This window comes from Mycteria americana, chromosome 17, assembly GCF_035582795.1.
Source record: "Mycteria americana isolate JAX WOST 10 ecotype Jacksonville Zoo and Gardens chromosome 17, USCA_MyAme_1.0, whole genome shotgun sequence".
Taxonomy (NCBI): Eukaryota; Metazoa; Chordata; class Aves; order Ciconiiformes; family Ciconiidae; genus Mycteria; species Mycteria americana.
In genome coordinates this window covers 8,065,856-8,092,247 of record NC_134381.1, presented here as the reverse complement: position 1 = coordinate 8,092,247, position 26,392 = coordinate 8,065,856, and the positions used below count along the sequence as shown (strand labels likewise).

At 62.4% G+C, this 26,392-nt stretch overlaps 2 protein-coding genes across 2 annotated transcripts; both read right to left on the bottom strand.

Annotated features, from left to right (window-relative positions):
- Positions 1–656: 656 nt before the first annotated feature.
- Positions 657–5,401, bottom strand: LOC142418124 (uncharacterized). Its single transcript, XM_075519559.1, has 2 exons — positions 5,150–5,401; positions 657–4,186 (listed from the first exon to the last, which is right to left on the bottom strand). The coding sequence occupies exon 2, from the start codon at positions 3,914–3,916 to the stop codon at positions 3,227–3,229; it is 690 nt and encodes a 229-aa protein (XP_075375674.1). The 5' UTR covers positions 3,917–4,186; positions 5,150–5,401; the 3' UTR covers positions 657–3,226.
- Positions 4,182–25,789, bottom strand: NCS1 (neuronal calcium sensor 1). The gene is made up of 8 exons (XM_075519560.1): positions 25,398–25,789; positions 10,057–10,081; positions 8,050–8,188; positions 7,469–7,547; positions 7,242–7,330; positions 6,846–6,923; positions 6,266–6,382; positions 4,182–5,539 (listed from the first exon to the last, which is right to left on the bottom strand). The coding sequence occupies exons 1-7, from the start codon at positions 25,459–25,461 to the stop codon at positions 6,284–6,286; spliced, it is 573 nt and encodes a 190-aa protein (XP_075375675.1). The 5' UTR covers positions 25,462–25,789; the 3' UTR covers positions 4,182–5,539; positions 6,266–6,283.
- Positions 25,790–26,392: the final 603 nt, after the last annotated feature.

Here is a 26,392-nt window from a genome sequence, read left to right as displayed (position 1 = left end):
GCCAAGGGGCACCTCGGTTACAGGCTGTGAGGCACAATTACGAGATATTAGTATCAAGCTTCCTCAGCAGCCGTTGCGTGCCAAAAGCGACCCGAGGGCTCCCAGCCCGCTGCACCGACAAGGGGGCTCGGAGGAGACAGGGATGGCGCAGGCAGGCACAGCACGGCCGCAAGCGTCTTTGCTGCAAAAGAGAAAGAGAAGAAAGGATGCGGGCACGGCGGGGGGGCATAGGACCTGGCAGAAAAAAAAGCTGTGTCTGGGTAAGGGGAGGTGGAAGGAGCAGCGTTACGGGGGCGAACGGTCCCTGACGTGCCTGGAGCCGAGACCTGACAGCTCATCACGGCGCGCGGGCACGGTGCCGCGCTGCCTGCCTGCCAACGCAGCTCAGGGCATCCCCGTTTGCAGCCACGCTGGCGTAGCCCGGGCACCGCTCGCTGCTGGTGCCGCCGCAGCCCCGCGCGCGGGACACGGGACACGGGGCACGGGGCACCGCAGGTCGCGTCCCCCAGCCCAGCTCCCGGCCCCGCTGAGCGGGAGGGCAGCTTTGGGGGCCACAGGAGGCGGCAAGCCCGACCCGTGTCCCCCCGCCGAGCCCGCCTGCCTTCCCCCGCTCACCCCGCAGCACATCACAGACCACGGGTGCTTCGTTACTGTCATTAAGCTTTTATTTCCACTGTCACAAAGTTCCTGGGTTTTGTTTTCCTTTGTTTTTAAACTGGTTCGTTTGCTTGGTTTGCTCTTGAATTCATCTCAAGACAAGGCAGCAGGGCATGCAAGCCGAGACACCGGCACGGACGCACAAACAGGCTTCATCTTTACAAACAAGGCTCTTTGCTGGAGCTGCTGTTTCTCAGCCCGGGGCTCGGCCGTCCCCCGGGCAGGGGTCCCACGGACACGGCACCCGACCCGGGGCTGGCGGCCGCAGGAGCAGAGAGAGAGAAGGGAAGGACGGCTTTCCTGCAGTGCCGCTGGAACAGAGCCGGGGCCGGCACGTCTGACTGAGACCCCAAAACCGCTGTGCAAGGAGACCCCCGAGCTGTGCACCAACACCAGGGCCAGCGGCTCCCTCCTCTGCCCCCAGCCCTCGCTCCTGCCCCGCCGGCCACCGCCCCAGCCGGATCCCCCCCCTCCAACACCCCCGTGAAGGAGGGGTGGCTGATGCCCTCTCAAAACGCCCCAGATCCCCACCTTTACCCTGGGGCTGGGGACGATGGGACAGCGAGCGGGCTGCGGGTCACCCACCCACCCCGTCCAAACACCCCCTGACCCTAAATATATGGGAAGAGGGCAGCTCTGCCAGCGATTTCGGCTGCCCCCATGCCACGCCTGGCCCGGCTTCGAAGCCAGCCCTGCTCCAAGCGGGGCTCAGCCCCAGACCCCGACACCCCGAGACCCTTCCCCGCGGCAGCCGGCGGCAGACGCTTACTTGCACCCCTGCCTGCTCGGGGGGAGCAGTGGCTCTGGGATGGGGGTCCCACAGCCTCAACCCCCTCCGTCCAACGGAGATGCCGCGTCCTGCCAGCCGGGGAGGCCGGCACCGACAGGCACCCGCTTCCGCGCAGTCGGGTGGGATGCAGCCGGTACCCGGCACAAACGGGGTCTGGGGTCCCCCATAAGCAAACCCTCCCCTCCACGAACCCGGCGGGGTATGCTCCCGGGGGCTGCCCGGGCTCATTACAAAGCGCAGCAATTAAAGGGCTGTTCCAGAGGGAAAAACCCGCTTTGCTTCTCTCTCTCCGGTCCTGGTTTGTGCCGTGATGAGAGGGTGGGGGGGGAATCTGCCCCCAGAGCCTTCTCCCACATCCTTGCTCTCGAAGGGAAACAGCTCAGCCCAGCCCAGCCCCAGAGCTCAAGGAAAGACGGTTACAAAGCAGCAACAGGCAGCGCACGAACAGAAAAATGAAAAGAAAGGAAAGTACAGACACGGCATTTTAATGGGGCAACACCGACGGGGGACAAATGAGCGGGGTGGGGGGACACGCTGCAGTCGCCGGGGCCGGATCCTCACCTCTGCCTGGCTGTGCTTCGGGTCCCCTTCCCGTGGCCGGGGCTTGCTTTCAGACAGGCATCAGGAACCCGAGTATAAACAGAAACAAATCAGGTCTTGTCGGCTGTTCGCTTTTAATAATGAGCAGGTGTAAAAAGAAGACCGAAATTAATTTTTCAGTGACATAAACTCCAACCCAGCAGTTCATGCCCGGCTCCCGGTGCTCCGCACGGGCCCGACGTTCGGTGGGTCCTGCCAAAGCCGCCCGGGCGCAGCCGTGAGCCGGATCCAGCGCTCGCGCTGCCCTGGGCACAGGCATCGAACCCCTCTCTGGAGGGGGGACGGCTCACCCAGGCCATTTCACTGATGGGGAAACCGAGGCACGAGGAGGTTAAGGCCAACATTTCCAAGCGTGAGATGCTTCGAGCCTTATCTTCAGTGGTACCGAGAAGCTGCAGATCCTGCTGACGTTCAGGAGTCGTCGGGGGCCATTGGTGCTCCCCAAAGGGAGGCTAGAAGCATTCAAGCCAGGGTTCCAAATCCGCAGCTGGGGGCAATACCGGGGCCAAAATGATTTGCTCGGGGACGCTCAGCATGCCAAGAGCAAGGCAGGACAGACCCCACACTGGGACCCGGGACAAGAGCCAGCCCTGACCCCGCAGGAGGGGCCTCTGCCCGGGAAAACTCACCGTCACCGCCAAACCAACAGGGTCCTCACAGCCGGCACAGAGCTTGGGAATACAGGAAAAAACCTTTTTTCCTTTTTGCTCTTTTTTTTTTTCTAACGTGCAAATATTTAACAAGGGGCGAGGGAGGACGGGGCATCGGGCTCCACCCCTGAGCCCGCCAGCAGCAGCGGCAGCAGGAGTTTGCTGGCAGCAATGGCAGCACCGGACTGCTGGACACTGAATTTTTGTATTTCTGGGGTCTGAAGCTCTCCCAAGCCAACACCGGACCCTCACCGCACCCCTGACGGGGGCCGCACACCCGCTGCCCTTGCAGGGCTGCCTCCTCGGTGAGACATCGGCGAGCGCTGATGGAACTCGAAGCATGGCAGGTGCTCCGAAAATTAAAAGCCTTTCAGAGGAAAGTGTCAGAGCAAATGAGGTTTGCCTTTGCCTGGGAATTATGTCAAACGTCGCGAGGTCCATCATTTATCAGCGGAGGCGATTACAGCAGTGTCACATTCATTGGGAACATCGATTGGCACCAGGAAGGGACCAGTCTGGCAGACGAGCGTTAGAGAAGTTGGAGGCACTGCAAAGATCTACCCAAGAGACTTGTGTTTTGGCCACAAAGCATCAAGGAAAAGGAGTTTCCATGGGAGGGAGCAGGGTGACACCCTCCAGGAGCCCCCAGCAATGAAACACGGGCACCCTCGGGGGCAGGAACCGCAGAAGAGGCAGAAATATTGCACACGGGTGTGAGGTCGGTCTCCTCGGGGATGGGGAAGGGCGTTTTTTTATGGGCATCAGAAAGTGCCACCAGCACACAGCCCCAGAACTGGGGAGCAAAGGACCAGCATCGCTTGGCCGGAGAGCCTGTCCCTGCCACGCTGGGAGGATCCAGACCCCGCTGGGGCATCGTCGTGTCTCCCGCATCATGGGACACCCGTGAGAACATTCTCCACGTCCAGATGTCACCTCCCACCGCCACGGGGACAGTCCCCTGGCTGGGCTCAGCCGCGGGAGCTGCAGATATCCCGGCCATCAGCCGGACCGGGGACGGAGGGGTGAGCCCCCAGGGTGGTGGGAGAGCGGCGTTGGGGTTGCCGGGCCAGGAACAAACCACGTTGGAGCAGGAGGGGTTTGCACCCCAGCTGGCTTTAGCGGTCCCACAGGCATCTAGCACTTCGCTCCCGAGGAGACGCACATCTCTCCTTCCCCAGGGCGGGGGCCAAGGCGGGTGGAAACGGAGCTGCGGCAGCATCCGCTTAACGCTCGTCCTCCAGCCGAGATGCCAACCGGTGTCCCACGGCGCGTGTCCCGGTGGGGCTGAGCCCTGCGCGGGCACATCCCGGGGTGGTGGTGGGTGACGGAGCGGCCACGCAGGCACTGCTCGCGGCCGGGGGGCCGTTTCCAAGCCCCCCGCTCGGGTGTCTCCAGGCGCGTTTCCCCAGCCCTTCGCCTCCCCCAGCACGGGCGCAAGCGGCTCTGCTTCGGGGCCGTTTTCTCCGTTTACAGCAAAACCTCCCACATCCTAAACGAGGAGCAAGGGGATAAGGAGACGCCCCGAGCTGCACGTCTCCCAGCCCAGCACCCCGAGGCAGGAGCTGCTGCAATCGCCCCAGCCGGGATGGGGGTACGGAGCGAGCCATCCCCGCGGGCATCCCCGCCGCTCCCCCAGCCCCGCCGGCGCACGGGCTAACTCACAGCCAGACAAACGGACCTTCCCGCCGTTTGCAAAACAGAAAATATTAAAGGAATCCGCTTGAAAGCTAAACCCGGCTCTCAGCTCCATTAATACTTTTTCATGCAGTGAGAAAATGGGAGAAAAAATGGAAATGAGGATGTTCTGGTGCGCAGCGGATTCCTCGCCCTGCCCGGCTAAGGGATGGAGCGGGCTCGGGCTGCTCGGAGCCTGGGCTGAGCGAGCCCTCGCTGGGCTTGCAAAGGGAAGGGTGAACAGAAAAATGCAGGGAACGGGGAAACGGGAAGAGGAAAAGAAGCTACAGCATCCCCGTCACACAGCAGCCAGCCCACGGAGCTCGGGATACGGGGGGTGGGAGGAGAGGGGGGAAGGCAGATTTTTGGCTTCATTGTTATTGCAGGCTCCCGGTGCCCCGCAATAGTGTACGAGCATGTAAACCTTACATATCATCACCTAGGTGGTCGGACACACACACGAGAGACGAAACACGGCAGCAACATTTACAACAAATAAATAAGGATATCGATCGTCGAGATAGGCATATAAAAAAAAGCCTCACTTTTTTCCACCAACGGAAAATAAAAGAAGAAAAAAAAAAAAAAAAGAAAAAGCACAATACTGTCTCACCAAAAAAAAACCAAAATAAAATATATATATATCCCTAGTGAGCCGGGCCGAGCTGCCAGCGGCATCGCAGGTGACGCCAGGACCGTGTTCCCAATCGCCGTTGGTGCCTCGGCTCCCCGGCCGCCCCGCACAGGCAGCACCCCGGGGTGCACGGCCCCCCGGTACCTTTGGGCTCTGTCTCCAGCCAGCCAGTTCCCGGGAGAGGACCACGCCGGCGCCGGCGCATCCGCAGTCCCATCCGAAAACGTAGGAAAGGGGAGCGAAGAGGGCGAGGAGGCCGGGGGGGTCTCTGCCTTCAGCGATGCTCGACCCGTTCCCCCGGCCTTGAAGTCTTGGGCGTTCGCTGCCGCTCAGACCGGGATCCGTTGCGGGGTTTTTTTTGGAAAAAGCAGAAGTTGGCAAATGGCAGCGGCTGGTTCAGAGTGCAGAGAGGGGGAGTGAGCTCGCGCTTCGAGGGCATCCTTTGCTCGCGGAACAGAAAGGAAGGCCGAGAGGGACAGGCAAGCTTCGTGCGGCAGCGGTCGGATGGCACGGAGAGCGTCTTCCCCCAGGCATCTGCAGGAGAGGGTGGGGAGAAGGAAAATCGGGTGAGAAGGATGGGCAGAAAGTCCCGCAGCCATCTCGCGCGACACCAGCGCAGTTGGAAGGGCAAAGCTGGAAACACAATAAAGATTTTGAAAAGCTCAAAACTCCAGCGGGGTTAAAAAAAAACCAAACCCACCACCCATGGTCGGACACTGCCTGGTCCTGCGATGACCAAAATCAACCCAAGAAACATCTCTGCACGGCCCCGTGGGGCACGGTGAGGACCGCAGGGTGCTCAGCCCAGCACCCCCGGGACGCTACGAACCACAGCGTCCCCGACACCGCCATGGCAAACCCTGCCAGCTCCAGAGCGTAACATAATAAGATATAATATAAATAAAACATTTAATATAATGTCTCTCCGGAGCATCCCCATGCCCCCAGCGTGCCGGCTGCCTCCCTGCCTCCTCCGCAGCCGCATCTGCAGGCGACAGCAGGAGTTGTGCCGCGGGCAAATGCCTGCCGGCTGGGTGGCTTGCGGTCTCCTCGTGGTCCTGGGGTGCTCTGTGGGACGGGGGGGACTGGGAGAAACCCATCGGTATGGGGGCAACATCCTCCCCCCAGCTGGATTTGAGGGGGATGCCCACGCTTTGATGCTTCAGCAGAGGGGAACCAGCCGCCTGCCCCAGGGAAGGTGGGCATGGCATCAGGGGGGTGGGAGGTGGGGCACCCCCGGGCCCCCCGTGCCGCACTCACCGCCGCTTGGCCCCGGGACTATACGAGCCCGTCGTAGAGGGAGAGCGCCTGCACGATGGAGGGGTCGGCCTTGGAGCCCTCCTGAAACTCCTGCAGCGTCAGCTTCCCGTCCGCGTTCTGCAAAACACTCCCGTTGCAGTGCCGCTTCGCCCCGGCGAGGGAGACGCCGAGCACCCCGGGACCGAGGACCCCGGGACCGAGCACCCTGGGGCCCCGGCAGCACCCACGCCATCCCGCACAGCCACCCGGGTCCCCCCCGCCGCTGTAGCCTCAGTTTCCCCATCAAACCACCCACGCCTGCAGCCAGGGAGGAATGCCATGGAGGGAGGAATGCCATGGAGGGAGGAATGCCACGGAGGGAGGAATGCCACGGAGGGTGCAATGCCACCTTGGGGGCCCTGAAACGGATACGGGGATCCCGGAGGGATGCGGGCGTCTGCAGCGAGCCCAGCAGCAGCTGAGACCTCGTATTCACAGGGGAAGGAGGCACCTGCAAGAGCTGAGATGCGTCAAGGGGGCCCACAACTGCCTCCTAAATCCCTGGGCCCCAGGAAAAAAAAAAAACCTTGAGCATCCTCACCTTGTCCATCATGGCGAAAATCCGATCTACCCTCTTCTCTGGCGTGTTCTCCTCCTCGGGAAGCTCCACCGTGTTTCCCTGCGGTGGCAGGACAGGACCCGGTCACGCACCCGTTTGTGCCCTGCCTGGACGGTGTCCCCGGGGCGAGGACACACGTTTTGCCCCTGCCCCTCCCCGCATCAGGACAGGGCACAGAGGGCATTTGTGCCAGAGCCGTCCTCCGTGGCCAGATCCAGACCCCAGTGGCCACAACCCCCCACCGAAAAAGCCCGGGGAGGGAACGGGGGGTGTTTCAGCATCCTCCCTGCAGCCCCCCTGCCCGCAGAGCCGGGCTCCAGCCCAGTGGGGACCCCCAGGGGCTGCTCGCCCTGCACCCCCCCCCCCCCCGAGGCTTACCACCATCTGATAAATGGCATCCACAATGTCCAGCATCTCATTCCTCGTGATGTACCCGTCGTTGTCCAAGTCGTACAGCTTAAATGCCCCTGCAAGACAGAGCAACGCCGAGGCGCTGGGGACCGCAGCCCCCCCCCCGCCAGACGCACGCCCCATCGCCGCCCCCGGGCCACCCCCCGGCCCCCTCGCGGGGCTGAGCCCACCGGTGTCCCGTGGGGAGCACTTACACCTCAGCTTCTCGTCCAGCGTCCCCCGGGAGGTGACCGACAGCGCCTGGATGAACTCCGAAAACTCGATCCTCCCGTCCTGGGGGGGGGGGGGGGAAGGAGGGGGTGAGGGTGCCGCTGCCACCCCCGCCCCGCCAAGTCCTCCCTGCCCACGCGTGCCCGACATCGGGTGCTTTTAGGGGGCACGTCCGAAAAGTAAACGGGGAGGGAGGAGTGGTGCACATTTATCTCCAGCAGCGTGATCCGGCCGCTGTGCCCAGCCCACCGGTGCGGGTCCCGGCGGGAGCGACTCCGGAGCGCGGGGGGCACGGCGCGGGTGAGCTTTTGTCAGCGGCACCGAAACATCGCGTTTCTCCTCTCTCGCTTGCCACTTCATCGCCTTTTCCCGCGTGACTCTCATCGACTAAAATAAGCGCGGGGGCTCTCTCGCCACAGCTGCGCCGCTTTCATTTCACGCCCCAGGAAGCGCTGGAATATTTTGCTCCTCCGGCGCCGCGCAGCCGTGCTACTGAACCCGTCCCACCGTCGCCACGGGCCCAGCCCCGACCCCCCCGGACCATGCCCCCGGCTCACAGACTTACTTTGTTCTCGTCGAAGACATTGAAAACAAAGGTGGCGAATTTGGTTGGGTCGCCGAAGGGGAAGAACTGCTTATAGATCTTCTGAAAGCCAGCGGCATCGAGCTGCCCGCTGGGGCAGTCCTTGATAAAGCCCTTGTACCTGCGGAGGAAGGGCAGAGGATGGGCACCAGGCGGGTCTCCCCGCCGAACGCAGCCCCCCAAGCCCTGTGGAGCCGGGATGGGGCTCTCCCCGGCGCTGCGGTGGGCTGGAGCCGGGAAGGTCCCTGGACGCTCCGCATTGCTCCCAGCATCCACCCGCAACCTCCCAGCCCCACGGGATGAGGTGCCTGCGAGCACCGCAGCGAGGGTGGCGGCGGGGAGAGCCGGGAGAAGCAGCGAGCGGCACCGGTGACACCGAGCGGTGCCCACCGCACTGCTCCAACCCCGCTGCGAGCCCAGAAGTGGCAACCGAGCCACAACCGGGCTCCTGTTGAACACTGTCCGGGACCCGGGAGAGGACAGGGACCCACTGCCCAGCCAGGGGCACCTGGGAGAGCCTTTTAAACCTCCTCTAAAATAAAAAGCCCTCTGCACAGAGTCACCTCCCGCCAGCACGGCCACGCCGCAGGCGGAGGTGCCCGGGCAGGCGATGCCTTGCTCGGCCCTGAAGCCATCACGGGGCCAGCAGGAGAGCGTTTATGTCCCTTGCTCAGAACTTCAGATTCATGTGGCTCCCAAGCAAGAAGCTGCAACCGGAAAGCTTCACCCAAGGGCCGGAGCTCCCCTTCCCCTCCACCGCTGCGGCACGGCCCCGCTACATCGGGCACATCCGACCGGCTCTCCGGCACACGGGCGGCCGGCAAAGCTCCCCCCGAGTCGCTGCACCGCCGCGGGGGAGGGAGTCACGATCGACGGCAAGCCCGCGGGCAATCTGCGACCCACCGCTCCACACGCACACGCTGCAGCCGTGCCCTGGTAAAAACCAACAGCGCGGCGGCCTGAAGCACCCGGGGCAGCCGAGGCTCCGCAACAGCATTTTTTGCGCAACCCCAAGTGAAAGCTGCTCGGAGGAGCCGCGGGGGCGCAGCGGGGTTACTGCGTCCTCGGGGTGGCACAGCCCCCGCCATCTCCCAAAAGCCGTGGGTGCTTAAACACCCCCAAAGCCCTTGGTCCCGGCTCCGGGCTGGACCTGGGTGCTGCGAAGTGCCACCCCGGAGGGCGCAGGGGAAGGGGCTCACCGGCTCCGCGGGTGCGGGAACCACGCGGGGACCACGCGGGCACCACGCAGGGACCGCGGAGGGCGCGTGAGCATTATGCAACGCGTCGCCCGGATCTGTCAGGCGCCCGCTGCAGCGGGCCGAGGGCTGGAGGAGGAGGGGAAGGGGGTGGCGAGGTGGGAAACCGAAGTGCCGGTGACATCTTTTTCACGCTGCTGCAGCTATGACTCATCGGGTGGGGGGGGGGGAAGGATGAGAGAAAGAGATAAAGAAAGCAAACCTTGACTGGTGGCATAGGAAGATGAAAGGGAAGCGGTGGCTTTTCTAGGGCGTCGCGTTCGGTGGGGCGGAGGGGATGAGGCGAGAGCGTGCTGCTGGCAAGACACCCCATCCCCGGCCCCTGCCAGCCCCTGCGGGCCCCGCTGCAAAGGGGGACACGCTGGGACAGCACCAGCCTCCCGCAGCCAGGGCCACGGCCACCCCCTGGACAGTCCCCGTGTCCCCGCTCCCCTCGGCCGCCCATACGGGGAGGGAAGAGGCGAGAGGGAGGCGCACCGTCCCACGTGGGCGGCTGACAGCGGCCAGAGCCAAGCCCCACCGTCCACCGTGCATGAGGTGTGCAAGAAAAAACCCTCTATTTTCTGGTCTCCCCTCTATGAGCTAACACCTGCACCCCAAAAAGGCGCACCGTCCTGCACCCCCTTGCTCTGCACGGCCGGCGGGGTTGCCGAGCGCCGCCAGCTCCCACCCCCTCGCCTGCCAGCCCCGCGCCTCGGCAGCTCACCGCCACGCCGCCGTGCCGGACACTCACCACTGCTGCACCTCCTTCTCCGTAACTGCAAGAGAAAACAGGAGAAAAGAGAAAAAGAAAAGAAAAGAGAAAGGAATTTAGCGCTTTCCCAGGGACGGTTGCTCTTCTGCACTTCACATAAGTGACCTCCCTGGGGGGACGCCCCCGGGCTCGCTCGCTCCACGCGCTGCCGCCTTACCCGCGTGCAAGCGGCTGCCTTCGCGGCACAGCCCGGGCCGGCCCGGGTGGTCGACGGGGCCGAGGCGCTGGGGCCCCTCCAGCCCCAAAACCAGGGAGCCCGCCAAGATGTTTTGCTCCCTGCCAGGGGAGCGCAGCACCATCGCTGCAAGAGGCTATGGACCACGCAGGGGCTGGGCTGGTTCATGCCTGGGGAGGATCTGCCCCTGCCCTCCCACCTCCCCAGAGCCAAAACATCCCTGGAAACATCTGGCAAAACATCTGCCTGGAGGCAGCTTGGGGAAGGCACCCGCCCGGCCCCGACACCAACACGCTGAATGTGGGCATGGGCACAGCCCCAGGGCCGGCATCCCCCCAGGTACCACCTGCCTCTGAACCGCAGGGAGAAACATCGTCAAACCCATGCCAGGGCCCCGGGGAGCTCTCCCGGGCTCCAGAGAAACCCCCAAAACCTGACAAGCTAGAAAATAGCAAGCGTTGGCAACCCCGAGTGTCCCCAGCCGAGGGACAGCTGCTGAGATCGCAAATGTCCTCAGCAGAGGAAAGGCTCCGATGGGATGCAGGATGCCGGGGAGCCCGATGGGGCGGGGGGTTGGTGCCCGTCCCCGCACGTCCCGCTGCAGGAGCGGTGCCTGGCCGGCACGCCAGCGGGGAGCCCGGTGCCAGCAGGCGGGTGCGGGGGGAACGGCCTCATTAGTCATTTCCTTTGCATCGTGCATCTAAATAATAATAAAAAAGCAATAGGTCTGAAACGCGCTGGGATAATGAGGCAGAGCGGAGATGTGTCAATGTGCAAACGGCTGATAAAAATAGAGACCCAAGACACATCAACAGATGCCAATTACCTTGGATGGCAAATAAAAGAAAGCAATTTTCCATCAGAAAGATTTATAACGTGCCTGGCAGAAGGCGCAGACCACAGAAGGTGAGGGCTGGCAGGCGGCAGCAGTGGGGTGGCCGGGAGGGCACACGCTGGCCCTGACCTCGCAGCCAGCCGGGTGCTGGCTCCCACGTCCCCGTGGGCAGGAATCGCTGCATCCGAGGCTGTCCCGGTGCGTACAGGGGGTCCCTCCATCCCAGCTTGGGGACCACCGGAGGGACAGAGCCTGCAAACCCCCCGGGAAGGGCTCGGCGTGGGGCAGAGAGCCTGGCAGCCTCTCCCCCTGCCTCCCCAGGGAGCTGGCAAAGGGCCGCGGCAGCCGTGCCGGGACCAGCCGTGCCGGGAGGGCAGCAGCGCCCGCCGTACTGCGCGGGATGTCTATAGACGGCAGCACCCGGGGATGGAGCGGGGAGGCGGGTATAGGGATGCTCGGCACCTGGGCTGAAGGACACCGAGGGCTTCGGCCGCGCCGCAGGAGGGCTTTGGAGGGTTGTTTTGGCAGGGCTGTCTGGCAGGAGGAGAGCAGACGGGAAGGACAGAGGTCTCCTGGCAGGAGGGAGCCAGGAGGGACACGCTGTGTCCAGCGGCGGAGCTGGGGCGGGCAAAACCAACAGTCATGTCAGTCCCAAAGGATTCCCCATCCCCAACAAAAGGGTTGCACGAAGCATCCTTCCAAAAAAGAGATGCCGAGTGACGTCTCTAACAGAAACAGGCTTCCCTGTCCCTGCACACATTCCCCACAAGCAGCGAGACACCGGCCAGGACTGCCCTCCCGCCGAGGATGCCCGGGGGATGCCCCAGGCACCAGCTCTGCAGCCCCGATCGCCCGCAGGCGCCGATGAAGGTGGGTGCGAGGAAGAGGAGGAGGGTGAGCGGCAGGACTTCGGGCGGCCCTCGGCGCAGGAGAAAGGGGCAACGGCAGCAGCCTGGGGCTGTGGTCCGGGCTCGGCTCAGCCCCTCCGGGCAAATCACCTTCTTCTCTCTCTCTTGTTCGGCTGTGTTTCCCACAACGTGCTATTTTGGGCCCGGGAGCTGCCTTTCAACTCCAGCAGGAAACAATTAAGAAATTTGTGCTTTTTTTAGTACAGGAGAAATGCTGGTAATGACATGCTCGGGCTGGGGCGGGAGGGAGGGACGAGCCGGCTCCCCTCGTGCCCGCGGGAGGGACGCATGATGCTCCCGGGAGAGGCTTTTCCAACGGAGGGGACTGTGCAGGTGCCAGCCCAAAAACTGGCACGGGGCTCCCGAGGTGGGATTTGTTAACGTGCATCCCCGGAACGGGGCCACGCAAAGCCCCATCCCTCCTCCAGCGCCCCGGCACCGGTGCCCTTCCTCCTGCCCCGGGTGCGGGGGGAAGCTGCGGGGTTTGCCCTGGGGTGGGAACGCAGCCCCATCTCCCAGCCCTTGGAAAACCACCCACCTCTGGGCGCGTCTCCGCTGCCACCAAATCTGCCCAGCGCAGGGAAACACGACGGCCCCGAGCCCAGCGTCGCTGCGGCCGGGCAAGCTGGGGCCGAGCGAGTACCTGCCTCCCTGTGCCTGCAGTTACGGACCCGAGACAGATGATGACTTCGCGGCTGCCGCTTCCCAGCCGCTCTGACCTCGCTGGGTGCCAACACTCCGAGCGGCACCGATTAGGGATGCTAATGCCCGTCCCCGCAGCAGGGACCCGCGGCCATGGAAGCCTTGTGGATATGCCACTCTCCTGGCCAGGCTGAGCCACCCGTCCTGGGGCTGGGGACGGGGGACATGTGCAGGGGCAGGGCTGTCCCTCCGCTCTCCCCCATCCATCCTCTGCAGCTCCCCGCTGTGCAGAGCCCAGCCGAGCTCACAGAAAATACCTGTGCAGCAGCGGCTGCTGCATTTCCTTCTCCCGGCATCGATTACAGCGCGATGCTGAGCCGATGCAAATCAATTTGCAGCAATATAAACCTCAGCCGGGTTTGACCCCGAGCGCTCAAGGACAAGGGGGTGACCTGCAGCAGCCCCATTGCAGCATCCCACCGGAGCAGGGCTGGCTCCCTCGCCGTGCCCCTGCCGAGCCGGGGCTGCGGCTGGGCTCAGCTGCCGTGCCATGCTCCCCAGGGACCGCCGTTCCCGCAGCCGCTATGGGGATGGCTATAAATAGCACACGTAGCAGCTTGTTAGCGGATGCAGCGTGCCCCGGGATCCTTGGGGATGAAAGGCGCTAAATAAAGGCAGGGTATTAGCATTCGTTAGGAACCGCAACACTGTAAGAGGCATTGCCGAGCTGGGAGCCCCGGCTACGCGCCGCAGACACCCTCCCTCCCCTATGTACAACGCCGCACGGCAGCTCGTGCCGGCAGCATCTTTGTTTCCGCTGCTCTTAGCAAAGCGCAGGGAAACACCGAGCGCAGGGCTCGCACCGCAGGCAGGAGCAGGCAGCAGGGGCAGGCAGCAGGGGCAGGCAGCAGGGGCAGTCACCCCAGAGCAGCACAGGAGCTGCTCCGCACGGCCAAAGCGGCAGCCACGGGCCCTCGCCGCCCCTTCGCAGCGCTGGGCAGTCCATCCCCGCTCCCACCTCAGCTGGAGGAGGGTTTCAGCCACACATCTCATCCAGCACAGAGGGGCAGAGACTGCTCGATGGGGCTGCACTGCGAGCAGCCCCCAGCCCCCTCCTCCCAGCTACCGGTACCCAAAAACCCCCAACCCTCTACCCCCACCTTTCCATCAATCCCCGACGGCACAGGCGAGGACTGACAGCTCCGTCACCACCCGCCCTTCGTGTGCCCCCTCTCTTCCCACCACCCAGCTGCCACTGCAGCAAGAAACAGCTCTGGTTAATCAGCTCAAGCCTGTTAATTTGTTTGCCAGGCAGCGAGGAGGGGAGGGACCCAGGGCTGCGAATCCCCATCCATTGCCCTGCCTGCAGCGGAGCTCGCTGGACCGCGGCGGGCACAGGGCAGCAGTAAGGAGTGCAGGAGCGTTGGCCGGATTCGGAACGGTTCGGGGACCCCTGGCCACGGTGGGATGCACGAGGTGACGCGATGCTCCGGCCCCACAGGGCTTTTTTTGTGCCGCCCTCCCATTCTGCAGCCACCCCCTGCCCAGTCTGCGCAAGGGCAGGGGTTTAGCCACAGCTGCAGGGCCAGATCCCGAGTGGGAGCGTGCACGCTCAGCCTTGCCCCCGTGCGCCACGGCCACGGCACAGGCCTGTCCTCCTGTGGGCTTGAGCTCCCAAAGGCTCGGCAAGCACCGTCCCCATGCAGCAGCCAGCGGGGAGCCTCCGCCGAGCCCTGGCACGTGCCCCCTCGCTCCAGCAGCTACAACAGCACCTTGATCCCGTGGGGCCGCGGGCACTGCCGCCTTATCAGGGAAACCAGGGTTAATTATTTCCAGGCACAGAGCGGTTCCCCCGCCGCTGCAGGGCACTCCCACTCTGCCAGCCTTGGGCTCCACCACCAACCCACGGGCGACCGGTCCGGCATCACCCGCCGAGGCGTGGCGGTGGCGGTCCTGTGGCATTTATTTGCCCCGGGGACTCGCTGCGGCTCCTTCCCGGGGTCCCCGTGGGCCCCTGTGCATCCAGGTCTGGGGGAGCCGGCACATCGCCCCACGCTGGGGCTCCCGTCTGGGTTTGGGGCTGCCTAAACCTGCTGCGGATGCTCAGCGCAGCGCCCAGACGAGGGGAAATTGGGCACCCGTGTGTGTGCAGAGTGGGCACTCCCGCGTGAGCAAAGTGGGTGCCGAGGCGTGAATGAATGGGGCACCCATGCCGCAGCTAGATGGGCACTCACGCAAAAATAAATCGGGTGATCATGCGTGGACTAATTGGGCACTCATGCATAAATTATTTGTGTGCTTCTGGGTGAACTAATTGGGTGCTCATGCATGATTTCATTGGGTGCTCATGCATGAACCAGCTGGGTGCTCATGCATAAATTCTTTGGCACTCATTAATTTATCTGGCGCTCATGCATGGAGTAATCGAGCACTCACGCGTAAAGTCACTAGGCACTCCTGCATGAACTAATTGGGCACTCGTGTAAATTAGTGCAATTAGTAGATAACACACTTGTGCATGTACTAATTGGGCACTCGGGTGTGAATGGATCAGGTGCTCATGCATAAATTAATTGGACACTCGGGCATGAACTGATTGGGGGCACAGGCACCCATTAATTGGGCACCCATGCATCAACTAACAGGGTGCTCATGCACAGACCAGTGTGTGATCCAGCGCAAATAAACTGGGCACCCATGCATAAATCAACCGGGTGCTCATATGTAAATTAATCGTGCGCTCGTGTATGTATTAATTGGGTGCTCATGCGTGAACTTACTGGGTGCTGATGCAGAAAGGGCTGGGTGCTCGTGCTTGAGCTCATCGGTCCCTCATGCGTAAAATACCAGGGTGCTCCGGGGTGAACCCCGCGCACCCTGCAATTTATGCCCAACACACCCCTCGCCTCTGCGAAACACCTATTTAAGAATTGTCTCAACATAAATCTGTTACAAACTCCACTTTCAACATCATCACAACGTTAATATTCACCAATTACGAGCTCCCCCCTCCCTCCCCACCGCGCGGGTGACGGGGCTCAGCAGCACGGGCATGTGGATTTCGCTCCTTGCCCCGGGACCCAGATTTGGGGGTCAGCATCACAGCCCGAACAAACACCCCCCCAGACTTAGCCCTTGGTCCCCACAGAGCCACCGCAGGGCTCAGCACAGCAGTCTGAAGGGATACTCGGTGCAGACTTCGCACCTCGCTCCTGCAAACACGGACCCAAGAAGGTCCCATCAGTCGGCAGAGATGGACCCATGCCCAGCGCCAGCCCCCGGCCCTGCAGAGCGGTTTAGCCGGGGTAACCGCATCATAACCTGAGCAGTCGTTACCAAATTCAGGCCTCGTCCCTACAAAACACGTAGCCAAGAGCACGGCAGCAGCTCAAGCTGTTGGAGGTACCGATGAGTGCAGTAGCTGTGGGGCTTCATCCAGTCCCCAAACGGGCGCTGGGCAGCATCTGCTTGGTGCAGAACGGGCATCTCCCCACGGGCGGGACCCGCCGTGTGCCGGGGCTCTCCGGGACGATCTCCGGCAGCCTGGGCTGTTGGGTGGCTTTGTGCAGGCTGGCAGGGGGGAAGCATCTGCTGGCCCCGGGGACGGCTGGAGCGTGGGCACGAGACTCCCCCAGCAACGCGCTCCCCCGGCTCCGGCACCAAACCCCCGGCACGGAGCCCAGTGCCTGCGGGAGCTGCGCTGCGGGGAGGGGGGGAAGGGGTAAAAACAGCCCCCAGGCTGCCGCGGGCTCAGTCCTCCCCCGGGACTGTCCGTCACCCCGTCTTGGGGCACCTCAGAGCTCACCCGGGTCCCCATTCGATGACGGTAACTTTTAAGATATGACACACGTCAGCACTCTGGAAATCTGGGTTCTTTGGCCCTGACAACTCAGTCTCATTAAAATTCAGGTTTAAATATGTAACCAATGTCCTGGTTAAATATTACAGAGCACACCGTCCTCCTGCCCTCCGTCAGGGCTCGGCCCCAGCTCCGGGGCTGCCAGACCGCCCTGGGGATGGGGTTTGCTCCCGTGCCCGGGCCGGTGCAAACCTTTGGGGAAGCAGCGTTAAAACACGACCCCAGCAAAACCCAACTGCAGCACCGGGGTCACCCCCCATGGAAACAACCGTGGCAAGAGCCTTCCCAATGACATTTTCTTTTGCTCCTGGAGATGACCCGCAGCAGCTTGCCCGAACCACCGTGCCTCCATCTCAGCCCCACGCACCCCGGCGATGCCCAGTCCCCGCTCCCGCATCGCCCACGCGCCGGAGGTGTCCCCATGCCGGGGTCGTCCTCGCGTGGGTACCCGTCCCTGGAACATCCCATCGCAAAGGAATGTCGGAGCAGCCTCACCGCGCGGGCACCAACACAGCCAGAGCTGCCTACCCGTCGGAGCAGGACATCCCCATCCCAGCTCGCCCATCTCCCCGTGCACTTGCCCAATTTGGCTTCTCACCCCATCAGACTCAGACGTCGCCAGCATCACGGCGGGTCCAGAAGCCTCCGAGACGTTCGGAGCGCAAGCCCGACAGTGTTATTGGTGTCATTTGTTACTGCTGAGATACGAAGCAATGCGCAGAGAGAACTGCATGTGCATTTGGCACTCTTCTTGCCAGCGGTTGCCATTAGTGGTCTGTCTTGCTCCCAGACTGGATAAACAGGTCCACGAGCAGCTCTGTTCTCATCTCCCCCGGGGCTGGTACCAACAGGAAAGCCAATATGCAGTTAAAACCCTTTTTAGACTTTATTAAATATTTAAGGGCCTGACATTAGGCTTGGGAAATTGGGTTCGGGAAAAAAGCAGCAGTCACTCCGTGCAGCAAAGGCAGCAGAGGAAGGGCAAAGCACAGTGCCTTCGTTTGGAAATTAATGAATCAGACTGAAACACACCCACAGCAGGAGCTGTGATAGACCTGGCTGCGGCAGGTCTATCCCAGGCTGGATTTAATCCCGGCTTCCCCAGGAGCTGACACGGCGATGCCCCACGGCAGGGCAGAGCATCCCCAGGGCTGCCGGCAGCAGGGAGGGAGCAGCCCCCCATGCCCCGGCCGTGCGGGGGCAGCTGCGTCCTGCCCCCCTGCTCAATCCTCCCCTTGGCCGCGGGGAGTTTGGCACGGCCTGCCGCTCCAAGGGGCCGTCCTCGACCCACGGAGCGGTCCCTGCCCCGAGCAGAGGAGAAAACTCCCCTCCGCACCCAGCGCGGGCAGGGGAAGGGCAGCCTCTGCGACTCGGCCATCGGACCCTGGCGCCAAGGGAAGGTCAGGAGGATGCTGCAGGGCAAAGCCTCGCTGGCAGCGGGGCCTCTGCCCCCTTCCCGTCTCGCCCACAGGGATGGGGCCGTGCCAAGGGCTGCCGAAGCGGAGGGTGCTGGAGGCACCGAACACCCGCTCCTCCACAGGGGGTAGCACAGACGCCTCGGGCATCTCCACGCAGTCCGGCCATCCATCAGGAGACGCTGGAGAAACACGAAGCACAGGCAGCCCTCCTTCCATGTAGAAACCAAAAACGTGCCTTGAAGGGAGAACAACGTGCAGGAGGTGTGGGGAGCGAGCCTTGTGCCGGCACCGCCGGGCTCGGGAACCTGCAGCAGCGGCCACCGAGGAACCACAGCGGCGGTCACCATGCCCTGGGCTGAGCACCCCCCAGCCACCCCTGCCCTTGGGCAGGCAGGGCAGGCAGGGGTGCAGGACACGGACCCTGGCTCCCTTCCCATCCAGACCCGGGAGGCTGAGGAGGGGAGGGAGGAACAAAGCGACCCCACAAATGTCACCCCGATAACGGAGCGAGCGTGTCCGCGGGCTCCTCCCTGAAGCAGCCGCTTCCTTTGATGCCTTCAGAGCTTCTTGTTTCACAACCTTAATTATAGCGGCAGCAGCAAAGGTCAGGAGAGTGGTTAAGCAGATCCATTAACATGTCAGGGGATAAATGAAATGTGATTCTTCTGATGCCTGAGCAGCAGCAGGCAGCGGCGCGAGCGTGGCCGGCAGGGCCGGCTGCTCCGCTGTGCCGCAGAGGGAGCCCGAGGGGCCCTTGGTCACGTCTTCCCCTTCCCACCCCGGCATTGCAAGCACCTCCCAGGGACCACAGGGACACCCCAAAACTTGCTTCTGATACCCCAAAACTTGTTTCGCTTGCATTTCCCCGCAGAGCGCCAGGTCCACGCGCACGTGGGATACCCAGACATGAGATTCACCGGGCGCAGGTTGGGGTCTCCCTGGGGAAGGGGCTGGAGGTGCCCTCCGGACCACCGCAGCCCTCCAGAGGCAGCGCATCAGGTCCCCATGGAGCTCGCAGTGAACCCGTGCTGCAGCGGCTCTGGGTTACACGCGGCTGCGGTAAAAACAGGCCCCAAACAAAAGCCAGCCCCTGGGCATCCCTCCGGCACCTCCTGCCCCGGGCGCCCCGGGAGGGCAGACCCGCTCTGCTCCCCTCTCCCCAGCACATCTCCAGGGTGCTTGGGCAGGTGCTCTCCTCCTCCCCCCCAAAAAAAACTTCCCTTTTGGGCTCCTGCAAATCCTGTTACACGCTGAGAGGGCTCGGAGCAGGCAGGCACGCTCGCCGGGTCAACCAGCCAGCAGCAGCCCAGCCTCAGCTGAACACACGGGGCGCGCACCCAGCTCAGCATCCCGGTGCCCCTCGCCCAGGAGCCGGTCCCACGGGGCCCCCACCCCGGGGTGGGATCCTGCCCACCGGCTCTCTGCCCAGGGCAGCCCCAAAACGGGTGCTCGTAGGGCCGAGCGGAGCCAAGGGGCACGGGGCTGGTGCTGCAGAGGTGAGTGCAGGCAGCTGCCAGCCACGGGCAGGGAGCCGCGTTTCAGCCCGACTTCGGGGCTCCACGCTTTAGGTATTTCACCCGGCATTTGCCGCCGAGGGATAACGGGTGCACAACCACCTGGCCCCGCTTTCTGCCGGATGAGCAGCAGGAGGGATTTCAACACGAACCAACCCGCCAGAGAAACCCAGCGCCCGGGGCCAAACACTTCGGAGGCTAAAAATAAACCGGCGGTGGGGACCCACCGAGGTGCCTCCTCCGCTCCGCCTGCCCCTCTGCTCCTGCCCACCGCCCCGGCCGGCACACTTCCCCGGCACCGGGGCGGCACGACAGAGCAAATCCCCAACCCCGTGCCCCCAGCGAGGAACCGACTCATTTTCCTGGCTGAAAACTGCTGCAATTGGAGAATTTTCTTTCCTTTCCCGCAGAATTCAACCCGCCACTACGTACCCCCGTATCTACAAATCAATATGTTTGTAGTTTGCTCTTAAACTAATGCCCATTAATTCAATGTATTACTGTTGAGCAACAGAGCCAATTTTGTGGCTTATTGTAAAAGAGCAGAAAATGATGATGCCAGAGTGAGTTTAAAATCCACAAAATAGATCACAGTGGGTGGGACACGGTTCTTGGGAAAAGAGCATCTTCCTCTCCCTGCGCCCACTCTGCAGCCCAGGCCTCCCAGCGCCGCGGGCGTCGTTTTGGCACCCTCACCGCAGCTCCCACGCCTTCCCCAGAGCCTCGCTGCAGCCTCCGGAGCACTGGGACCGTCGTCCTGACCCCACACCCGGTCCCAGCAGCGATGCCACTGCACCTACGTGGCTCCGAGCGTGCTGGATTGCACGGCTATTGCAGCTGGCGTTAAAAAAATCACAGTGTTAGTCCTGGACACGGGCAATAGCTATGAAAAGTGAACCCTGAAATCCAAGCCCCCCCCCCCCCCAAATGCCTAACAAAAAAGAGCTAAAATGTGCTCTTCTGCAACAACCTCATATTTTTAAGCCTGTTTCATGATTTTAAGGGTTGCCAGTGCTGCGGCTGGGCTGGCCTGGGAGCGCTGCTGCAAGCAGGGATACTCAGCACTGCATTTCTCTCCCAATTTCTCTACCAGGAATCAACGTCAAGCCATTTCCACCCACGACACATATTCAGCACCCACAACTGCACACGTGCACTTTACACAACTTTACGCAGGCTGCAGGGAGCAGCGATACCCCAGGACCTTCATAAATCCCCAGCTTAGCAGAACGCTTTGACCGTGGCCCCACAAGGCTCTTAGGCACAATCCTAAATCCCACCGCGGCCCTGAGCCGCAAGCACCTGGCCCAAGTTAAGCCCAGGCTTAAATCCCCGCCGGAGAGGGGCCAGCAGACGCGATCCAGGGAAGATGGTGGTTCCTTTGAGTCTCGGGCGTTATCATCTCCTGGGACAAAACACACAGTGGCCAAAACTGCGTCTCCGAGCTACCTCAACGAGGTAACAGGAAGATCAATAAATGAATGATTATAAAGCACTTTAAGAGCTTTTGGATGAAAGGCTCTATGGAGGTACAGGGAATTACATAATTTATTATTCATTATTATTATCACTTAGCGTTGGCTTCTCCCGCACACTCCTATACGGCACCAGCCTGGCCTCCGAGGAAGGTTAAATCCTCACCCCGCAGCCAGGCTCTCCCCCCCAGCGCTGCTCCAGCGCCTGGCAGACGGGTGAGCTTGGCACTGCCAGATATTCCTGGGCACTCAGGTGCCCGGAGATGCAGAAAGGCACACGGTGATGGGTCCAAATCAACAGGACTTGGGCAGCTGGCATTTCGAAGAAGCCCTCGGATGTCCTTCTGCGCCTTTAGGTGTCCAAGTGCCATTAAAAACTGGCCCCCGGCACCGTAAGTCAGGAGCAGGGTGGGGAGGGGAGCCAAGAGACGAGGTTTCCAGGCTCCTGCCCTTCCGTGTCCGGTTCCCAGCAGGACCCAGGACAACCTGCTCTAAATACCTGCAGTGAAATAATTCTTACATCTCATGGAGGTCCCTGATGGCAACCCTGCAGCATCCCCAGCACGACCACCATGCCCGCGACTGCCCTGGCACGTGAGCGGTCCCACGCTCCTCTCCTGGCTGTTCCTACCGACTGCTTGTCCCAGGATTGCTGCCACTGAGGCAGGGACAGAGAAACACCACAAATAGGAGGTGGTGAGACGAGAGGGGACAGCGGCTGCGGGACACAAGAAGCCACCGGGCATAGGAAAAGCACTGAGGGGACATGGCACAGGCTGCGGGTCCTCTGTGTCCCACAGATGTGACAAATCTGTACAAAAGCCACATGGGGCAGGGAGAGGGGGTGAAGTCTCCCCATCCCGCCGATCCCAGCAGAACCAAGAAGGGGCTTTTTGTTATTTGCTTCGTTTTCTTTCGAAATCACACAAACAGAAAATGATGCAATGGAAGGAAATTCCATCGTGGGAGAAACCCTTCGTGTACCGCAGCCCTGGCTCACACTGCCACGGGAACCTGCCTGGGACAAAAGTGGGTCCCCCGTCATTAGCTGCCAGTTACGGGATCCTGGAGACATCTGCCCAGATGTGCTGTCACAGCAGCAGAACAGCACCACGCACGAGGCAGGGCCAGCGCCCGCTCGGTGACACGGCAGCCAGCATGCGGGAAGGGCAGCCACGCGCTGGGGATGCTCTTCGAAGGACGGTCATCGCCGGTCCACCAGAAAGGTGCCGAAATACCACAGCGCTGTGGAGTAAAACCTTTCCCAAGCAGACTCCCAGAAATCCTTGAATATGCCGTGGATTTGCGGGTACGACTATCCCCTGCTCGAGCTGGTCCGCTAGCCACGGCACAGGGGTCTGGATCGGTCCCTCCCCACTGCACTCAGTGCAACCCTGCCCTCCTACCTGCATCTCCTCTGCCTGGATTCCCCGAAAGGCAGAAGGAAATGAGTATCTTTCCAATCTCCCAGGGTCTGAAGATAAATCAGAGGCTCTCAGACGTGCCTGGGAGGGCCCTGTGAAGTGCTTCGCCAGACAAGGGAACGCGCGCTCGCCTTGACAGCTGCAGAAAAGGGGCAGAAACACTCAGCAAAAGTAATTAATCCCAGAGACGAGAGGTGGAAGGAACAGAGCTCAACAAACAGAGCCTGGTATCAGCGATGGCTCTCCCTGACAGGCATCGCACTGCTGGCCCCACGCTGCCGGGGCACGCTGGGATGCTGCCCCAGGCTCTGGCCACGCAAAGAGCCACGCGCTGCCCCACGGCACGGCTGCCGGGCGCTGCTGCCTCACCTGCACAGGTACACGGGTCTGGTGCACCTCAAAAAAGAGGCAGCGAGAGGCCCAGAGCAGGCAGGCAAAACCCCAGGCAGGCTGGGAATTCATCGAGGGAGCGATCAGAAGACGGGAGTCTTTTTTGGAGGGGGTGTGGTGGAAAGGGGAGGGCACCCAAGAAAGAGGAGCAGAAAGTTGGGAATGAAGTGATTCAAAAGGCAATGACCCTCTGCTGGCTTCACCCAGCAAAAGAGACATCCCCGTGCCCACAGATGATGGTTTCACCAGCGCTGTGTTTGTTCGGCATCGGCTGCCGGTAAGACACGGGGCATCACTGCCCATGTGCCCTGCCATCAGCCCCGCTGGGGTTGGCATCTTCCCCACGCAGAGAGGAGCCACCCCAGGGGTGCAGAAGATCACCAGCAGATGAGGCTGTGCCAGGGCCAGCTCTTCCCAGATCCCTCTCCATCAGAGACTGGATCATCGTGGCGGCTGCAAACCAAGCGGGCGATTGCAACACGGCAATCCCCACGCACAAATACAGGTTGGGCAGAGAATGGATTGAGAGCAGCCCTGCGGAGAAAGACTTGGGGATGTTGGTTGATGAGAAGTTCAACATGACCCAGCAATGTGCACTTGCAGCCCAGAAAGCCACGGTATCCTGGGCTGCATCCAAAGAACCATGACCTGCAGTCGAGGGAGGTGATTCTCCCCCTCTAGTCCGCTCTCGTGAGACCTCTCCTGCAGCACTGCGTCCAGCTCTGGGGCCCCCAACATAAGAAGGACATGGACCTGTTGGAGCGAGTCCAGAGGAGGCCACCAAGATGATCAGAGGGCTGGAGCACCTCTCCTATGAAGACAGGCTGAGAGAGTTGGGGTTGTTCAGCCTGGAGAAGAGAAGGCTCCAGGGAGACCTTACAGCAGCCTTCCAGTACCTGAAGGGGGTCTACAAGAAAGCTGGAGAGGGACTTTTTACAAGGGCATGTAGCGATAGGACAAGGGGCAATGGCTTTAAACTGAAAGAGGGCAGATGTAGATTAGACATAAGGAAGAAATTCTTCACTGTGAGGGTGCTGAGGCACTGGAACAGGTTGCCCAAGGAAGCTGTGGATGCCCCACCCCTGGAAGTGTTCAAGGCCAGGATGGATGGGGCTTTGAGCAACCTGCTCTAGTGGAAAGTGTCCCTGCCCATGGCAGGGGGGTTGGAACGAGATGATCTTTAAGGTCCCTTCCAACCCAAACCATTCTATGATTCTATGATTCTATGAATAACCGTACCTGGCCCAGCGCGGCTGCACCCGCCGTGGTCACAGCTGCAGTGAGGACACCAAAACCCAGGGCTCAGCTCCAGCTCCAGCCGGGGTCTGTGCCCAGCCGGCACTGCCACGTTCTCACTATTTCTCCTCCCCGAGCCACTTCGAGGAAGCCCAGCTGGGGTACCCCAACCTCTCCTACCCTCGCTCACGGTTTGGCTATGCGGACATGCCCCCCGCAACCTGCCCTCCTCCTGCCTGCTCCCGGCTGTGCCTCGGCGAGAGAGCAACCCCGCGTGTAGGGTTGTGCAATGCACCAGTATTGCCTCTTCTCCATATGGGAGAACTTGCTGCATCCTAATCTATTGCCTTTTTGGGTAAGCGCTGCCGTGGGACTGCAGCAATGACAGCGGGGAGAGCTCGCAGGTCTGCTACACGTTAGCAGTTCTCTGGCGAAGCAAAGGGGGAATATCTCCGACCTGTGAGCGGAGAGGTAAACTTGAACCACCAAAGCCTTTGTTTTCTTCGTGCATCCTTCAGAAAAAAACGGATTTTGCTAAAACTGGATGGCTCAGCCGCTAGCCACATTAATAAGATTACAGCGGAGGTTCAGACGGGAAAGCCACTCACTTAGAAAATCACGTTATTAAACTGATACTGAGATACTCATAGAAAAATACCGAACTCTCTGGTGCCAGGCTCTTCTCTCCACTTCAGAGCATAATAACAAAGGAAACCCCTCCAACTAAGGCACCCAAACTTTGAAAGCCACCCAGACGGTTTGGCTCCCCGTTTAGGGAGAAGCTGCCGGGCTCCAGGGAAGCAGCGAGGGGAGAACAACCACCACGACCAGTCCCCGGGCACCCGCCTGGCAGCGAAACCCCGGGGGCAGGCAGCCCCGGGAGGAAGGATGCTCCGAGCAGGGGCGGGGGGGGTCAGGAAAAGAAGGGCGCATCGCTCCGGGTGGGCACAGCGGGCGGGCAGGATGCGGCCCTTGTCCCACAGTTACTGGGGGCTGAGGAACAGGCCCCGGCGGATTGTTTTCCTAAGAAAACAGAGTGTTTCCCTGGCTCCCTACCCCTCTCCTCGTCTCCGCTGCCTTGTGGGGTTTTGTTATCCTCCCAGGCCGATCTCTTGAATTCTTGCAACAAAGCCCGGCCGAGCCTGCGCCCTCCCCCGGGGAACGGCCCCGGCAGCGCCGATGCCCGGAGAAATCGCAGCTTCGCCGCCGCCGCAAACGCAGGGGCGAGCCGGGGGGAGGAGGCCGGGGCCGGCGCCGCGACTCAAGGCTGGCCGCGGACCCCGGCAGCCCCCCACGGCCCCATCGCCTCCCCCGGCACCCGGGGCCGCCCCGGCAGCATCCCCGCGCCGCAGCCCCCCGGCCCCCCAACGCACAGACACGGACACAGACACACGGACACAGACGCACGGACACGCAGTCCCGCAGGCAGGCCCCGCGTACTCACAGTACGTTTTTCTGGTCAGCTCCTCCACAACTTCAGGCTTCAACTTGCTGTTGGATTTCCCCATGGTGGCCGGCAGCGCCGTCAGCCCCGCCAAGAGCCCGCAGCGCCGGCTCGCCCGCCGCCTCCCGGCCTCACTGCGGGGGCATGGAGGGACGGGGGGGGGCCGCGGTGCCTCGGTGGCAGCTCCCGGCCGGGCTACATCCCGCGGAGGGGACGGGCAGCGCCGCGCAGCGAAGCCGGGAGGGGGGAGCGGGGGGGGGGGGGGGGGGGGGGTGTCTTTGTTGCCGGGGCTTGGCCGCAAAGGCGAGCGGCGCGGCGCTGCGGGGCCGCCCTGCGTGTGCGTGTGTGCGTGTGCGTGTGTGTGTGTGTGCGTGTGTGTGTGTGTGTGTGCGTGGCCCTGGTTACACGCACCCTCCCCGCCCAGGCGCGGAGCAGCCGCGCTGCGGGGCGGGATGGGATTGGGGGGGGGGGGGAAGGGGAGGGCGGGGGCTCCGGCACGGCCCCACCGGCCCAAATCGCGGGGGGATCCCAGCTCGGTCTCCGCCACGGGGATGCCCCACCCCACCCCCACCCCGGAGCGGCTCCGCATGGATCAGCGGGGAAAACCCGGAGCAAAATGTCGGGAGGAGGAAAGGGGGGGGGGGGGGGCGATGCCCAGCTTGGGGTGCTGGCAAGCCCTCCCGTCGCTGGAGGTCGTGGTCCCGCGTGGAGGGCTGAAGGGTATGGGGAGAGAGGGGAGGTCGCGGGGGGAACAGGCAGCCTGGGGCAAGGCTGAGCTCGGGGCCGGGGGTGACCTTGGGGGGACACCAACACCTTCCATTGTGGAAGCGTCTTCAACTCCCGGCTGCCCCAGCTGAAGGCAGCTCTGTGCCTCTCGGCCCAGGATCCTCAGGGCTCTCGTGAGCCTTCGTTCACTCTGCAACATGCCTACAGACACCACGTTCAATCCCTTCAAAAACCCCACGGATTCAACCTACAGCAGGTTTGCAGCACGG

Bases quoted from the DNA above. Each gene is read 5' to 3' on its own strand.
- LOC142418124 (XM_075519559.1), bottom strand. From the start codon at position 3,916: ATGCTGCCGCAGCTCCGTTTCCACCCGCCTTGGCCCCCGCCCTGGGGA.
- NCS1 (XM_075519560.1), bottom strand. From the start codon at position 25,461: ATGGGGAAATCCAACAGCAAGTTGAAGCCTGAAGTTGTGGAGGAGCTG. The intron at 7,548-8,049 runs GTAAGTCTGTGA...CCCCCCCCCCAG, and splicing joins ATGTCTTCGACGAGAACAAA to GACGGGAGGATCGAGTTTTC. The intron at 6,383-6,845 runs GTGAGGATGCTC...AGTGTTTTGCAG, and splicing joins TTTTCGCCATGATGGACAAG to AACGCGGACGGGAAGCTGAC.